Genomic DNA, 17,941 nt, shown 5'->3' with positions numbered 1-17,941 from the left:
ATCACAATTAAATATTACATTAATTTGAATATTAGCGCATATTTTCATTTGTGTTACATCCTTCTCTACTATGACTAAATTCTGCAAAATTTGATCAAAAGTTCATTTTGATATATTTATTAAATAAAAAGTTACCAACACTTTTTGAAGTGATACCTATTTATTTGTGACAAGTTTTTATTTAATGGTTTAAGGGAATTGTGTTTCTCATTTTCAATTTTGAAGAATAAGCTTATCAGAAACCACAACGGTAACTAAAAAAACAAATATTTATATTTTATACGGATTAGACTTTTTGTTTATGAAACATTTTGTGAGTCAATAAAAAAATGTACTCTATTAATTTTTTAATTTCATGTTGAATTTTCCCCACAGTCAGAAATGAAAACTAATAATTAATATAAGGAAAAAATAAATAAACAATGTTTAACATATTTTCTTCTGCTTAAACTTCGTCAGATCACATAATCTAACAAAATTGAATTACAGATGGCTTTCTATACGAACCCTATATATTAAAAAGAATATTTACACATTTCGTACGTTTAAAGGAGCAAAAAAAATAAATAGTTTAAAAAAAAATTGCAATTTCTCTAACTGTCTTATACTGTATAACTCTCTTATAGTGTTATTATATTACAATTGTTGTAAAAAATACGACAGGTAATAGGATCACTAAATAAAAGACCATCAATTATTAAATATATATTAAAAACATATTTACACATTTCGTACACCCAAAAACAACACAAAAGTCATCCAATAATAAATCTTTGAAGCTTAAAATAAAATTCACAATTTATTTAACAAAACTTAATAACAATTATCACAGCTTAATACTTGAAAGTCTCGTGAAATTGATCCACACGTTACTCTTTGATATCTCTCGTCGCCCATGTTAATGGTTCATCACTTTTTTTCTTTTTTTTTGCACCTCTACGAAAGTTTAACGTGTCGTTCTTCTTATTCTGAGGCTTGTAACCGTCTAAAGTGAAATTAATATCGTCTAGATCCACAGTTTTGTAAACAGAGTTACGTCTCGATTCAGCTCTCCAATTCAAATTTTGATCCGCGAATGATATCCTTTGGTATTTACCAGGATTTCTTCTTTGTACAACTTCGGTTTCAGTTTCTTTTTTCTTATCGAAATGGCTAAGGTCTTTGTCTTGAGGAATTACAGTCGGATAATTTTCGGCGAACCTATAAATTTGCCGTTTATAATCGTCCAAACTGTAGGTATGACTTTGGTGATAGTAATTGAGGAACGTCTTTTCGTGCGAACACATCTGCATCGAGATCCAGGCGTGCACCAACAACAACGGAAACCTGCTCGTCCAATATTGAACGAAGCCGTCTGGAATTTCACCCAGAGTTTCTTGAGCTTCTTTGGTTAACTCTCTGAAGTGATGTTTCTGAAATTGAGCAAACATTAATTTTTATATTGAAAACTATATGTTTTGTGTACCTTATTTCTGAGCGCTCTAAGTAAATCTCTCACGGATTCGCCTCGGTACGTCCGATACTTCCTGAGATCTTTGGCAACTTCTTCGTGGATGTGAGCTCTCCAATCGCCACGTACGACCGGTTCGCCGTTCCGTTCCAACTCCAAAAGTACCTGATCGTCGGCCTCCGACTTTTCGACTCTGTCACTGACATCCTGAAAGAACGCCAAAATTTTCGAACGCTTCCAGAACATAGGATGGGCCAGAACTGCCTTGCAGCCAGGTCGCGTTTCTGGTTTAGAACTGATCAGGGCTGATATGAGTGGAATTTGTACTTGTTGTAGATATTGTGGACCTTTCAGGTCGTCTAAGTTACAATCACCGGAAAGTATGTTCGCCTGGCGACGCAGAGCGTCACCGAAAGGATGACCCCCCTTCGACAGTACGTAATAAAAGAGGCAGCCTAAGGAAAACATATCTACGGCGCATGTCGTTCGTTCGTTGCCCAATAACATTTCAGGCGCGATCCAGCCATCGGTTCCGGTCACACCGGATCGCCTTGAGAATGAAACTCTTCCTACTTGCAGCTTCTTGCACAGACCAAAGTCTGAAATCATGGCTTTCATTTCACCGCGACTGTTTGGCACAGATAATAACACGTTGTGCGGTTTAATATCTCTGTGCACTGAAATAAAATATCATTAATATTTGGTAAACATAATATTTATAAATACACACCAATATCCAGTGAGTGAAGGTGCGCCAGTCCCGACGTTGCTTGTTGAAGAATGTCGAGTGGCTCAATCAGAGAGGTGTCGCATAAACCTTGGACATACTCAGACAAAGTCGCTTGGCACAGTTCCAAAGCGATATATCGAAACATCCTGTCCTGTTCCATGCAATAGTAACGAATCACATTGGGATGGGCGTCGCTTTCGCGCAGAAGTGCCACTTCTCGATCCGCGAACGTGAAACATTCCGGCAGCAGCCTTTTCACCGCTACTCTGCGACTATCAAACTCACCCCTTAAAAATAATAATAATAATGTTTATTGCATAATAAAAGAAACTAAACTCAAGTTAATTTCGAATCGTGTGGTCGACAATAAATTAACAACAGAGAACTGTACAAGGGTGGTCCGGTAAGTACTTAGCCACATCGCCGCCACGGAGGCCTACTTCGCAGACCTCGAGAAAAGTTTTTAGACGGGTTAAAGAAGTTGGAGCATCGCTGGGTCAAGTGTATCGAACCACCCATGTGTATATCGAATTTTCGACGTCTATTTCTTTTCTCCTTCTTTTGTTTTAGATATTGAAACAATATATATTTTTATTGCAATTTTTATAATTCTTAAGAAAACAAATTAAGATTTTAATAGTTGAAACTTTACTATTGAGCAATTAAATCTCTTTCAATAAATGTTTTATTTTTTTTTTTCATTTTTTGATTCAGTCGGGAAAACATGTTTATAATTTTTATATATTTTGACACTAATTAACTAAATTCAAGTAAAAGAAGAAGTTACAAGAAAACGAAACTATCTTACAATTTATAGTGCCTCCGAATAAATTGCCTCAGTTAAGGTTAATTCAGACTTCAAACAAAAATGAATAATAATAAAGAATTTAATCATTAAACGAATTGTTTTACTATATATACTATATAAAGATATATTAAATAACAAAACACATGTCTAGTTATGAGAACAAAACACAATTGTTTTGCTTTCGCTGAAACAGTCTCCAGATCTGAATTCTATCGAGTACTTATGGGATCACGTAGACATGTAAGGAAGACATACAATTTATTGAAAAATATATCTACAAGATGTTCCTAACTTAAGTGCACCCTGTATATATAGTATAGAGTACAGAAAATGCTCCCCATATCTGGATTTTGTAAGAGATGGATGCACGACAAAGAGAGTAAAATTTTGCCCAGTAGAAGGAGTCCCCACTCTCAGAGACAATACGCCGTGGTAGTGCGCACAATATAAATTAATCTTTGCGGGTCAAAAATGATATACCCAGATAGTCGCGTATTGAGACGGAAGATCAATACCCCTTTGTAAACAAAAAAGAAAGATATACATGCAATTATGTGGGCCGGTCGGACTGACTGAAGGGGATCATTTGGTTTTGCTGTGTTTGTCTCCGCAGACGAGCCGGTTTATTGAGAAGAGAGATAGGTTTTCTTAAAATAAGCTCATTTTCAACGATAAAAATGTATACGCTGAAAAATCAAAACTGTTACGTGGCACTTTACTGGAAGCGCACTAGCACGGCGCATTGTCTCTGAGAGTGAGGATTCCTACTACCGGACAAAATTTTACTCTCTTTGTCGTGCATCCATCTCTTAAAAAATCCAGATATGGAGAGCATTTTCCGTATTGTATATTGCAAAAAATGCTCTCCCCCTTTTGGATTTGGTAAGAGATACATGTACGACAAAGAGTAAAAGAGTCAACTATTGCCCCGTAGTATGAGTCCCTACTCTCAGAGAGCTGGCTGGCGCACAATATAAATTATTTTTTGTAAATGCATTTAGTAATTCTCCATATGCGTTAGGATATAGTTCGAATACTTAGGATGCTTCGTTTAAATTGCATAATTTTGTGTAATTTTGCAATCTATACAAAGAAATATATATAAAACAAAAATAAGTATTCTGAAATTAAATTTCTTTTTTCAAAATAAAAATGTCTCCCAAAAATTAAATAAAATAAATATTCATAATAAAAAAATAATAAATAAAAACAATTAAATAAAATGTTCACCATAGACAATGGTACAATACCCCAGCCTGTGATAAAAATTATCAAACACGCTAGAGTGCTAGAGTGTAGGAGAAATGTTCTCCAATAAATTAATTACTTCGGTCTATTTTCAAATATCTCCGCAAATTGACGGCGAATACAATAACTGGTAAGATACCACGTTGCAATTTAGACTTTTTCTTACAGCGTATACTTTTTTATGTATGCCTGCTAAACACATACCAATTGAAAACTGTTTGATCCGACTGAATCTTGAGAGAAATTATCCAAGATAGAGACAGCAAAGTCTGCAAATTTGCTTCGTAGTGAGAATCTTTTACCGTCTCTGTCAAGCATGGTATCTCTCTCAAAATCCAGTAGGATCAAAGGCTTTCCAATCGGTGCATAAAAAATATTTGTATATATATTTTTTATATATTAATAAAGCATAAATGTAAGTAAATTAAATGTTATACATCTGTTCTAATATAATGCTTTATTCTTAGATTATTTTAATTTTTAAAAATTTGCCATAATTATGGTTTCTAGTGTATATATTATAACTGATGAAACAATTTGTAAAAACCGTTGATGAGAAATCTGAAGCCTCAAATTGGTTTTATAAAATTATCGGAAAATATATTTAAATACATGAGAGCTTACTCGGAAAATCAAAGAGGTAATACATGTTGACTCGTGTAATTTGTGTACCTGTAAACAAAAGTTCCTTCACATCCTTTGCCCAACAGTTGTTCGGGATTGAAAGTGATCTTGCCGACCTTCACGTGACCATCAGGCAGTTCCTCAGCCACAGCCGTAATCTGTCCATTCTTTCCGACCGATCCAGGCAGTTGACTGCTTCGGGACCCGTTTTGCGACTGGTTCTGGATGACGCGAACCTGCATCTGTAGATACCAGAACATGGCGACCACGCAACCCGATAATATTATAAGCGTGAGTTTCAATCCCTTGTTATCCTGTTGGTTGACCCAGTGTTTCACATCAGCGTACGTTTGATTTACCGACCTAAAGAAGTTGGCTTTTTGAGGCTTGACGCTCTGTGTTTCGTACACCTTGTCAGTTTGCGTTTGTTTACTGACCGGCCTGTTCTTAGGACCAATAAAGCCTTCAACACTCGCGTCCGTTATTAAATTGGGAGCGTCGTAACGGCCAGGTATCATGAATTTTTTACTGCTGAACTCCGGACGGTTATAGTGACCGGTGTATACGATAATATGGTTTTTGAAATTGCTTGTGATCGTTAAACTTTGAAAGTTCTCGTCGTACAAGTCTCTTGTTATTTTATAGTTTCTGCCTGGTATCACATAATCGGGATAAGGTTGCGGTTCTTCAGGTGCGTGGGGGCCACCCAATAAAAGTGGTCCGTCCGGTCCCGTCGCAGTAATTGTGACCACGTTCGAATCGACCAATGACGGTATTGCATATAAACCGTACATATGGCTTCCAACATACAATGTTGGGCTGAAATTGAACATTTTTATTCGCCCATCAGTAATAAATCAAGGCATACTCACTATAGTTTCATATGTTGCGTTTTACTTTGCCTTCCTTCGCTGGTTAGCAGTTCATTGCCTAAATAGGTTATAGTGTGATTAGCTAAACTGGTAAACGGAACTGAAATCAAACCCTCAGGGTCTAAAACGTACGAGGCAACAACAGGACTGCCTAGATCGCCGTCCCAGAGAATGTGACCCGTTTTTCGATCCATCGTTATGAGTCTACCGCCGGAACTCGATGCAAAATGTACCAAATCTACCAGACAGAACTAGTTAACAACAAGAAATATACACATATTTATTAACTTACTGTAATTATTTGCTTCGGTTTTGTCCATCTGCGCAGCGGTGTAATCATAATATGTAACGTTCCACTTTCTTTTAGAATTTCTGCTGTCAACCATTGCTATAGTGTATTTTGTCCTACCAATATAGATGAATTTGCTTGTTGTAACAGGGCAAGTAGGATTTGGGGTGTCCCAACCAATTACAGGCTCTTTGTTACCGTTTTTCGGATCCAATTTGTACCATGTATCTTTCTTCTTACCTTTATATCATAATTTAAATTTTATAATATTTAATAACAAGCATTCTTGATTATATAATTAAATATTTAATTTATTTATGTTTAGATTGTTTATCTGTTAAATAAAGCATTAAAAACTAATTGACTAAAACACCATTAATTACACTTACTATAAATAGCATTTGTTGCAAACATCATTTACTATAATTTGATATAGAAAAATCCCAATAAACATCAGCTTAATTACCCCAATGAAATAATGACAAAATCAATAAACATAATTAAATCTCTTGAATTATTCAAGTGTCAAGTTTTATGAATTATTTACAGACCTGTGTATAAAATTCCATCTGAACTTCGGCATGGTGAAGAGGCCACCAAAGTTGGGATTGAAAATGGCAATTTTTTGAGTGGTTCCCTGCTGTCACCCACAAGATACAAAGATCCATCTCTGGGATCAGGCAGAAACATAGGAATGATAGCATCCTGAATGTTTGTGGGCACTTGCACTATTGGCTCTGTAATTTGATATTATAAATTAATACGCCCTTCTTTCTTTGATAAATTTCCATACTGTCTTTAATTTTCCATTTAATTTCTCCACTGGTTTTGTCAATGGCAACTAAATTGCCTTCAAGAGTGGCAAACAGCAAAAGTCTGTTGTCTGAGTCTTTCGCAACTTCGAGTTCTGAGGCAGATTTCCTCTGAAAATTGCACGCAAGATTAGATCTTTCAAAAAGATAAACACCGCACACGCCATAACAACCTGTGTTCGTCTAATTTCATTATTTAAAACACTATTGCAGCACAACAACACTAATAAAATTATACACCAAAACTTGCGGATACGCATTTTTAACTGATAGTTTTGTTGCACTCATTTATTCTTGAGTATAATTGATTTCATTTATTATTTACTGAATGTTACTTGATGATGTATATAAAAATGACAGTGTTGACATAAAATGTAACCTCTACCGGAGAGATACAGGTTTCTGTCCAGAAGCACGATAGTTGCAACAGTTCGTTGATAGGTGACACTGGTAATAAAATTATACCATATTTGAATTTAAATTTTAATCAATAATTAGAGTACTTGTAAAAACTGCAGGTTTAGTTAAATAATAATCAACAATATTAAACAACATATATATTTGGCAGTGCACAATCTTATGTTTTCTCATTTTTCTTTGGAAATTCATACAAATCAAAATGAACAAAAATTTACATATTTTAGACATCTTTTTAATAAAATCATTGAGCAATTTAACAATGAATATACAATATAATAAAAACATGCATATACTATACATTTAGTGATATTTGTAAACATTTATTAAACTTAAAAATATTCAATAAACTTTATAAAAGGTCTTCGTAACGATAACATAAGATTTATTGGATCTTGAACCACCTGTCTATGGAGTATTCCAACGCAGCAATCCATCTAAAAATAATTCAAAAACATTAAAAACTCCAAAACACTTTATGCAATTACCTCTTCCTATCGGCATCTGATTCCGTGTGGAAATAATAATGTTTCTTACTCGTGTCCGGTGGAATAATTTCGAACGCATGTTTTTTGCTCCCTGATATCGACTGTTGCACCCTGTATCCGTGCAAATAAGCCACACCTACAACAAAATTCCACTCATCGTTTAAATTATTATTTAAATTATTAAATAATTGATTACCGAAAGCGCTTTTGGCGTTGGCGTCTTGGTAGAAGTACAAACATGCGTCCTTCAAGACACAGTATCGTCGACTCCACGACTTCCACTGCGTGCCCAGTTTAACAAGATAACCGAAACAATCCGGATTTGGTATCGCGCTCGGTGACAAAACTAAATTTCTTTTGGTTTCTTCTAGGAACTCGTCCACTATTTGACTATCTGCTATTGCTCGCGATATTACTTCTACCCATCTATTTTTGGCATTGCTAGTGTCTGCAGCTAAATGCAAGGGAACGGAATCTGGTCGCTGGATAACGAATCTGTGGGGTTTCGATAATCCGCCTTCGTCGTCGGATAGTTTTTCGATTTCGTGGTCGAAAAGCATCACAACTCCTACCGGTTGTTTCTCCTGGATTACAATGTATTTAAATTAACTTTCATTCATTTACCATAACAAATTCGTTACGTACCGTATCAGTCTTATAGTAGTAAAGGCAGTTGTTTTGCTTCAGGCAGAACCAGCGCCGTATCCATTTATTGGTCATGTTCCCGCTTGCGTAGCCGCTCAATTTCCACAGATATCCACTGTACATGTTGCTCGAGGAATGCTCTTCGTTCGCGGTGTTTAATGCGTAGCATGTTCTCGCCACCTAAACATTTCAACTTTTAACAACATGCCACCGGACGGACTTGATATCTTACCTCGAGGGTGAGGGTGTCGCTGCCTGCGTGCGCGATCTTCACGACCTCCGAGTGACTCTTGTCGAGCACACTGACGCCGTTAACCGCCAAAACTATGTCACCGACCTCCAGACCGGAAGACTCAGCTGGTGTTCCGGGTTCGATTGCGGACACCACGACCGGTTTCGAGCCGTGGATCCTGAAGCCGAACTCGCCGGATTCTCGACGCACCACCACCGTTTTATCGCACTCTAAAATAAAGTCAGCAGTTAATTCACGAAAAGGCTGAGATGATAGGACATAATCAAGAAGCTTTCGGTGACGCTGTTAGTGCCGTTTGATAATTGTGGTTAGTTAGTTTTGAGCATTACCACTTTTATTTTGAGTTAGAACACTGAGTGATTTGTTTTCCTGGCACCAGATCACCAACATTAGTTTTAATATCTCCTCCAGTTTGTTCCTGAGGTCGATCGACTCTTCGGGAGTGTCCGAGTTTGATGTATGACCGTTTACTACAAACAAATATTTAAAATAAAGCCATTTTTGGTGAATTCTTTATATTTTTTGTGTCGTTTATGTTAATTGAGCGTATTATATTCGTCATGTCTGGGGTATTTTTAGCTACAAGGATTATGACAGGTGTTTCATAATATTAAAGAATTTGTGAACGGACGAAAATTTGGCAAGCGATTTTATTTATGCGCTTGATTTCGTGTCAATTAATCGGAACAATGAGTCTGTTTTTAGTTGCAAATCTAGTTGTTTAATATTAGTAAAATCATCAAATATGCTTAAGAAAGAGTTTTTTGGGATAGATAGTAAAATTATTTGAAAATTGTTTGTTATAAGAAATATTAATCTTATAAGAGCTAAAAATAGTAAAAATATGTTTAAATATTTCAATGCAGTTTTCAAATTACTAATGCGTCGATTTAAAAATTTCAAGAATGCGACTAAAACAAACATTATTAAACAATCCAGTAAAAATAAATTTGGTAGACTGCAAGGCTTCCAGTAAAAGCCACAGCCAATAAAAAATAGAAAATCGATCATAATCCGAACATAATCGGTTATTAAATACATCCGACACCGAAAATAAACAGAAAAACACGTGTTCAGCGCGAGTGTCAGATTTGGAGGCACAACGTGGAAATCGTCACGGCATGTACACCATTGTTTCATACATACCTCGCGTCATAGTTGGTCGTTTTGTTGACCCGCACTGCACATCTATTCGACCTACCTAACCTCTCGATACTTTTTCGATTTTTCGCCAAATGGAAAGCGCGGTTCTAATTCTGGAGCACATTCTTACCGGCGCCCGTCCCGTAATCTCGAAATAGACACGCGGTCATATTTAAAAATTGCCCTGCATCGCTGTTTTGGTGTTTTCGGCTGCAGTTTCTTTGCGGTTTCGTTGTTATATTGATCAATTTTTAGAGCAGACGGAGAATGTTACGTTCGGCTTATTTTTAGGACGTGTGTGACTCACCTCGACGAAATAATTATAATAGATTATAAAATTAGATCCGATTCAGGTGTACTTAAAATATGAATAACTATAATTTGAAACAACTCCATAGTAATAAAGTGTGTTGTATTCTTACCGAAAGATTTGGTTGTTTGCCTCTTGTACATCTCAAGACACGATTTCCTGTGCACCATCCTGTGCGTGATCGCTTGGTACCTCTTCTCGAACTCTTGTTCCGACTCGGTGCTCGAAACCGAATCCTTCTTCTCCGGTAATTGATCTATCGAAACAACAATCGTATCAATCAAAACCCACCAGATTCATCCACGCACTAACCTGGTGAAGTAATGGAACGATTCCAAGCCGTCACCTCTTCCGATTCGTCGATGATTATCCAATAGCCGTCGTTGTAAGGCACGTCGTACACGCCGTGATCGTCTTCGTCCTCAGGGGCGCCCGGAAGCACGCTCGGACTCGAATCTGTCGCCTTCAACACCTCTTGACTATTATCCGTCGATTTGGCCATTGGTCGCAGTTTGCCCCTGTACGTTTTGGCGCCTCGTTCTTCCGATTTCGCACGGACATCCGGTCTATATCTGTTGTGTCGTCGCGCCTCCGCTTGCGTTCTATCCTCTGATCTGATACGTCTGTCCAGTTTCTTGTAAAGACGTCCAGGAGGTTTTATTCGGGGCGAATCTTCGAATCCCGCAGGTGGCTGAACTATTTCGTGTTGCATACCATTGCTGCTCAAACTCTTGTCTGGATCTTCTGTGGTCACTTAAAGAAAAATGTCATTTTGGAACGGTTAAATTTGTAAATAATTTTTTACCAATATCAACTTCTTTGCCGCAATGAAGGCAGTGCACCTGGTGATCGGCTGCATGACTACTGGGATCACTGTAGAAAACGCTGTCGCTTCCAGGTGATACTGAACGCAACGATTCAGCACTTAAAGCCTTCAGTTTGTTAGAAGTATCGGGACTTTTTTGTGGGCTGTGCCTTTTGGAACCAGGAGAACCAACTGTTGGACTGGAATCCAATTTGAAATATAATAAATCATTTTTTATTTGGACCATTCATTTAAATAATGTATATATACATTATCGCTCAGGTAGAGCAACAAATTAAAAAACATAATCATTTCATTAAAAGAACAATTCTTTTTAATTTAAATTAATTTTATAATTAATAAGTGCATAAACATTTCGTACGTCAATTTATATAGGGATATATTTATTTACATAGATTTTATACAACATTTTATTTCGGGCAGAGTTCATAAGTAAAGGTACCAAACCCTATATTCGATAATAATGATTTTATAATTTATTTTTGTCTGACATCGTCGTTGGACGGGATAATGGATCTTTTTGTTTATCGTGACATTCTGTAGAATAATATGCTTCCATTTGCCGAAGGTAACATGAGTTTATGGTGAACCTTCCAGCATAACGACGATCCGAAACACACGTTTAAGTTAATTAAAGAATGGTTCGCTTCTCAAGGAGTACGTGTTATGTCTTGGTCAGCACAAAACTCAGACCTCAATCCAATGGAAAACCTTTGAGAAGAAATTGATCAGAAAATCCATGCAAAAAAACTGTCAAATATGAATGAACTCTGATTCACTTAAAAGAATTCCTGTATTAAACATTAACAATTTTTTTTCAAATACATTAAAAAGATCACCACATAGATAAAAAAGGCAACGTAATACGTATATCATACACGATTCTCACCGTTTAAATTAATTCTTATTCATACCATACCATCTATTAAATTTCGCTTTATTCGTTATATGACAATAAAATACGCATGTTCAATTCTGCCATTTAGTTTTTATTTATTTAAATGAATAGTATATTGTTTGTATTAACTTTGAATCACCCTCATACATGACTTTTGAGTGTCTAAACGTTTTTACAATATGTTTAGTTTTTTGTTATTTGAAATATGCCGACTTTGGTATATTAGACAACAGGTTAAATTATTTCCGCAGTGCGCCTTTTCTTTAGAACTCATTTATCATCCCCATTTTCTTTTCGCATTATCGCAAAATAGCCGAAAGGTTTGGTGTATCCTATACACCCATTTCCCGTATATTACAACGATAGATGAAGGCTGGTGACCATACTCGGAGACTAGGTCAGGGTACAAATTCCTGCTCAAGATAGCTTTCTGAGACTTTTAATTTTGAGACAACGATTTGTGACTACAAGTTTACAGTTATAAAACATAGAAGGGGAAGTAGTGAAACTATTCGATAACGACTTAAGGAAGATTATTTCCAACCCCGCGTTTGGGGTTCTGTATACAGATGAATCTAGATTTTGTCTCAACATTTGCAATAGTCTTGGTGGTTATAAATAATGGGGCCTCAACGCTGAGCGTGACATTTTGGACAATCTAGAGGGACATGTCGTGCTATACAGATTCGAAAATAATAAACCCGTCTACTCGCGTATTGAAACGAAACATTAATACCATTTAGTAAACAAGAAAGAAAGATATACATATATATGCAATTATGTAGGCCGGCTGGACTGACTGGAGGGGATCATTTGGTTTTGTTTCGTTTAGCACGCAGTTCGTCTCTGTAGACGAACCGGTGTGTTAAGAATAGAAATAGAAAAGTTTCAATTGTAATATGGCACCTTATTGGCTGTTCCAGTTATCGTATTCGCCGTCAATTTGCGGAGATGTTTGAAAACAGACCGATTTATTCAAGAGACACAATTCAATGAGCTGTATATAATTTGCCCAGACCCTGTACCTTCAAAAACTAAATGTTTGGCATGGTATTTTAGGAGATAATATAGTAGATCCTTTTTTATAAAAAGTAATCTCACTGAGCAAAAATACGGCTCGTTTTATTTGCGAACCACTTTTGACAAACACATGATTAGTGGTTACGGAATTATTCTTTATCCAGCTAGATCACCGGACCTGACACCACGCAACTTTTTTCTGTGGCGTTATCTCAAATCCAAATTATACACATTCGAGGAGGCCTACCAAAATATGGATTCATATATTATTGACCATTTGTAGCTTTACATGAAAAAAGATGTTTGGAAGTTATTCATAATAATGGGAATTTTTATAATGTATTAGTGTAGAGATAATTAAAATACTAATTATAAATTATTTGTAGTAATAAAACTTTAAATAGCATAAGTTGCTCTACTTTTTGCCAGCCCAAAACAAATAATCATCAGTAAAATTAATCATTATTTTTTTTATTGTTTAACTTTATAATTCATAAATTTATAAAGGGAAGTTAATTTTTAATATATATTTTTTTGAACTTAATAACTGAACAAAAATTATTTAAATTTTAAAGAAGTTGCTCTACTTTCTGCAAGACAGTATTTATGTTTTTGATATATCTTCAAAAAATATTTCTAAATTTTGTTACTTTTTAATTTTTTTAGAAAAAATAACATATTTAAGATTTTTTGTAACAATTATAAATAAGTATACAAAGAGTGTATTATACGTTTCTTTTTCATGTTTTCAGAAAATATTAATAAAAATCAATTATTATTGGTGTGGTGGGTTGATTTCTTGGAACAGTGTATCATTAAGGCACGATTGAAACAGAAAGGAGATATTAAGGCTTCTAGAACGAGCAAATATTAACCGTGTATTGCTGATTCTTTATGACAATTACGTAAAAATTCGAAAGTCGAAAGTTTTTTTTTTCAAAATATTTTTATTTTCTCATTTTGGTCTGTTAAAGTATCACATGTTTTCAACGACCGGAATAAATTGAATACTATTGATCGTATAATTTGTGTCGATTAGTACATATCATACATGATTCTGAAATATTCTGTGACCTAAATGAATGGCGCAAAATGAGAATATGAGAATGTTCTTCGTGTTTAACGTAACCAAATCAACCAAAAAGGATAAAAAAAGTATATTTCTGAAATTGACATTTTAGGATCAATGTAATTTACAAATCTCATCTTTTATTACCTGTAATGTTCTCCACCGGCTAGCACATCTTGAGGTTGCAAACTTTTCTGCTTTCCAGATTTCCTCCGGCTCAAACTTCCAGGTAAACTTGCGGATTTTTCATCCGATCCGTTCCTCTTCGAGGATCTTTGACTGGTGGGACTTCTAGGCAACGATTTTCTCCTATTGTTCTCCTTGTTCTTCTTCGATTTTCTAGGGGACAATTGATGGTGGTTGCCCTGGTACTTCTTCATTCCGAAATCGCAGCTCGATTCATCGGATGTGGCTTTGCTCTCATCCGCAAACTGTCCGACTTTCTTCGACTGTATGGTTTTCTTATGCGTTTGCATTGGACTTCTCGTCCTGGATTTGGATCGTTTGGGTTTTTCGGTTATCTTGAGCGTCTCGCTGGATGGTGATATTCTGGGTGAGGTTTTCGGGTCCTTGCGTATCGTTTTTAGTTTAGTACTACTAGGCGATGCGGCGTAAGAAGAATCTGCTTGTTGTTGCTTGAAGCCGATTTCTAAGGTATACGGTCGTCGTTTTTGGGCGTCATCATGTTTTGGCGATTTCCACGTCAAACTGTTAAATAATGATTAATTAAAAGTTAAAAACAAATAGAAGGTCATACTCGTCTTCCATAGGGCTTTCGTAGTATCCGGATGAGGAGTAGTGTAGACTGCGGTCGTCGTCGTCGGGTTGGTGTATTTTGGAAGGCACTGGCTTTACTTTGACCGGCGACCTGTCGAGGAGGTCCGGTGTGGAACCGACGCTGTAACTGCCACAGGATGAGCTGCTATCGTCGGACGGAGTCGATCGGCCGGTCCTGGAACGTCTTCTAAACAATTTTAATTAACAATAGTGTCGATTGATTTGTGTAAAAGTACCTGATGTGAGGCACTGGTGTATTGGTGATACTGCGGCTTAAAGGGGAACCGTGTGATTCGCTGTGCGCCGGAGAACAAGGGGGTGAGAATGACGGTACCACCATGTCGTCACCGAGAAGGTCGAGGCCTTTGGTACTGTCGAAACTACCCTCGTTCAAATGTGGGTTCAGGTTATACAAATCGATGCCCTGTGATTATTATAAACGTTGTAGCAGTTTTAATGGGAGGGAAATTATTGTACAATACCATAGTAGATCCACTTTTCCTCGAGCTGTCTGTTCCGGAATTGGCAGTGATGTAGTCGTCGGTTGTCGTACTTTCTGACACGTCGGTGTTCGTTTTACAGGAGTCGGTTCTGGCGAGTAGAAGGTCGGGCACGATTGCGGGCAGTGGCGATTCGGCGAGGGTTTCCGACGGTTTGCGTCGCCATATCGGCGATACCGCCCTGAAAATATATTAATCTCATAAACACTTGTAACAAGAATCTTTACGCATTACCTTTGAGTTGTTAAGTAGTTCTTCGAAGTAGAAGCTGGAGGTTCTAGTTGTTTTGGTGTTGGTTTCTCTACAACAATTCTCGGATAGTTCTCCGGCTGAAACAACATTTTTAATAAATCACAAATAGTTCTATTTGTGTATTCAGTACTTGTTCGACATATTCCTCATCGAGAGCTTCTGTATCCATGGAAGATCTTTGTTGATGTTGAAGCATAAGAAGATGTTTTCTTCTAGAAGACGGCGTCAAAAGGTTGGCAGATGAAGGCGAAGCCACCGATGTCATTTCCGAACTACTTAACGCTGTACCGTTGTCAGTACCTGAGTCCACCTGCAGTACAGTGGCTTGGGATTCGTTCCAAATGCCATCAGATTGGTCCCTACAAAAAACATAATCAAAAACTCAACAATTTTTTCAATGTTCAGATTTACCTAATGTCATTGGCAAGTGAGTCGTTGGAAGCAAAAGGCGAGAGTCTTCGATCCGGCACTAAATAACTGGGTACGATCCCTTCGTCGTTCGGTGAATGACCGTCCAATACGATCGCCACTCCGTTGCCGCATTCTTGCGAGTCTTGCCTGTAGTACATCCTGTTATAAATTAAATTCTCGTGAAACTCCTCGTCAATGGAGTCTTGCCCGTAAACGGTTTGGTCCAGGGACGAATAAATGTTGTCGTCCAGCGGTTTGTAGATGCCCTCGTGGCGTATCGGAGACTTTTGAAAGTACGGAGTGAATGTCTTCGGTTCCTCTTCGGCTGCCACAATGTTCTCGTGACTGAACGACATTACCGGCTTCTCGGGCACCACCGAATCATCGACAATTGCCGCCTTTCGTTGCTCGACCAAGATTTCTCCATCGCTCTTGGTTTTCGTCAGCGGTCTCTTGGTGGGTTTGCCTTGTTCGGGTGGAATTTGTGGTTTGAAATCGATGAAGATCTCCTTCTTGGATTCGGCCGAGTCTTCGGATTCATGATCCTCGGATCTGGACAATGAGGAAGTGTCGCTTTGGGTACCAGCTGGTGGAGGCAGGTCGGGAAGCTGTGGTGGTGGTGATGTTACAATGAAAGGACTTCTTGGCGGTTCATCCGATTGTGTTCTAGCCAACGGTTCATGATCTACCGCAAAAATATTATAGTAAACAATAGTTATGGCTGACGTATTTAGGATTGGGTGACTACTTTTACCTTTACCTAATATCGTCTCGAATTGCTGGAAGTCGTGCAAAGGTGGCAGCCCAAATTTGCTACCAGCTTCTGAATAAGATTTCATGAGCTTGCGACCATTGAGGATGATGCCGTTGGTTTGTGCTCCTTGAGATACCATCTTCACCTGCAATTAGTCAAATGATTCTCAAATTTAATTTGATGGAAGTACCGACCCTATGCATAGTCCTAGGACTTAGGTTGATATTGCTTGGGGGCACTGGTTTTCTGCCGAGTGCTGCCTCCGTTTGTGTCGCTTGGGTTTTCATCGGTGCCCGTTTAATTTTATCTGTAACCATTTCGTCAGATTTTTGCCAAGAAACAATTTTAAAATTACCTAGCATGAGAATGTTCTCGGAAGGTTCAGGTTGCTTGGTGATGGGCAACGTACCGACTTCCAACAATCTTTCTTGACTCCTCGTCATCCTATTCAGGGTCGTAGATGAGGAACTTAAGTATGATATGGCGTCGTCAAATGAGGTTAAAGTGTGTGACCGGGCAAAACTGACATGTTTCTTTCCAGGTAAAGTTGAAGGTGGCGTTGAATGATAAGGTTCCAAAATCGATCTCGGTTTCTCCATACGTACGCTTTCGTCGTCCGAACTCATCCACGTGTACCTGCTCGGGTCCTGCTGGGGTTTTCGTCGAAAATACGAACTTTGGAGGTCTTGGTCGTAAGTTAACATTTCCGGCTGCAGCGGCGGCAACATGTATCTAAAAAATTTGATAAATAATAATTAATAAACGTAGTCATTGTGGTCTCATTATTGAGACGGTTATAGACTGAAGAGAGATGAGTGATTAATTATTTTGGATTACCTGGATCGTCTGGGAAACGGAGCGTATTCTGATGGATGTCTTTTGTGGAGTTCGTGAAGATTTTCGTCGGATGGGGCTTTTTGTCTCACGCACGCTGTCAGAAAGGAAGCTCTGTTCGAACAAGGCGAGCTTTGGTGTGATGAGAGACAACCGAACAGGCTGTTTTGTCGTTCACTCTCTAACGCTCCCAGTCCACGATCCGATATACAATACTGTTCCCTGTGTGTAAAATTAATTTGCAATGCACGTTTAGAAATAATTAATAATAATAATAATAAATGAATATTTAAACGCCAAACAAAAAACTAGAACTCGCTCCCATTGATTTTAAGCTTTTAAGTGGCAAGTTTGTTTAATAAATTAAAATGTTCTTTCTGATTATATATAATTCGGCCTACTATCTGCATTTCGTCCGCATCGCGCGGCCCACTAATGGAGTTTATAATGGTGTCCGGTTCGGCTAATGAAATTTCGCGATCGCGAAGCCAAATGTTCGCACGATAATTTC

At 37.5% G+C, this 17,941-nt stretch overlaps 2 protein-coding genes across 2 annotated transcripts in view; both read right to left on the bottom strand.

Annotated features, from left to right (window-relative positions):
• Positions 1–692: 692 nt before the first annotated feature.
• LOC109600520 (serine/threonine-protein kinase/endoribonuclease IRE1) lies at positions 693–7,147 on the bottom strand. Its single transcript, XM_020016677.2, has 9 exons — positions 7,007–7,147; positions 6,815–6,944; positions 6,573–6,758; positions 6,025–6,261; positions 5,733–5,970; positions 4,909–5,679; positions 2,181–2,467; positions 1,466–2,127; positions 693–1,412 (listed from the first exon to the last, which is right to left on the bottom strand). The coding sequence occupies exons 1-9, from the start codon at positions 7,091–7,093 to the stop codon at positions 870–872; spliced, it is 3,141 nt and encodes a 1,046-aa protein (XP_019872236.2). The 5' UTR covers positions 7,094–7,147; the 3' UTR covers positions 693–869.
• A 228-nt stretch (positions 7,148–7,375) lies between these two features.
• Positions 7,376–17,941, bottom strand: part of LOC109600514 (uncharacterized) — a 31,637-nt gene continuing 21,071 nt past the window's right edge. The window contains 19 exon segments of the mRNA XM_049961034.1: positions 7,376–7,687; positions 7,739–7,874; positions 7,935–8,322; positions 8,384–8,563; positions 8,616–8,845; positions 8,966–9,106; positions 10,202–10,345; positions 10,402–10,842; positions 10,895–11,094; positions 14,050–14,610; positions 14,660–14,866; positions 14,916–15,103; positions 15,162–15,360; positions 15,414–15,540; positions 15,543–15,790; positions 15,843–16,527; positions 16,603–16,741; positions 16,791–17,328; positions 17,434–17,652. Of these exon segments, the coding sequence (XP_049816991.1) occupies positions 7,636–7,687; positions 7,739–7,874; positions 7,935–8,322; positions 8,384–8,563; positions 8,616–8,845; positions 8,966–9,106; positions 10,202–10,345; positions 10,402–10,842; positions 10,895–11,094; positions 14,050–14,610; positions 14,660–14,866; positions 14,916–15,103; positions 15,162–15,360; positions 15,414–15,540; positions 15,543–15,790; positions 15,843–16,527; positions 16,603–16,741; positions 16,791–17,328; positions 17,434–17,652 (5,023 nt within the window). The 3' untranslated portion in view covers positions 7,376–7,635.

Source organism: Aethina tumida, chromosome 1 (genome assembly GCF_024364675.1).
Source record: "Aethina tumida isolate Nest 87 chromosome 1, icAetTumi1.1, whole genome shotgun sequence".
Taxonomy (NCBI): domain Eukaryota; kingdom Metazoa; phylum Arthropoda; class Insecta; order Coleoptera; family Nitidulidae; genus Aethina; species Aethina tumida.
This window is presented reverse-complemented; position numbering and strand designations above follow the sequence as displayed.

Bases quoted from the DNA above. Each gene is read 5' to 3' on its own strand.
- LOC109600520 (XM_020016677.2), bottom strand. From the start codon at position 7,093: ATGCGTATCCGCAAGTTTTGGTGTATAATTTTATTAGTGTTGTTGTGC. The intron at 6,945-7,006 runs GTTGTTATGGCG...TGCAATTTTCAG, and splicing joins ATGAAATTAGACGAACACAG to AGGAAATCTGCCTCAGAACT. The intron at 6,759-6,814 runs GTATGGAAATTT...ATCAAATTACAG, and splicing joins TAAATGGAAAATTAAAGACA to AGCCAATAGTGCAAGTGCCC.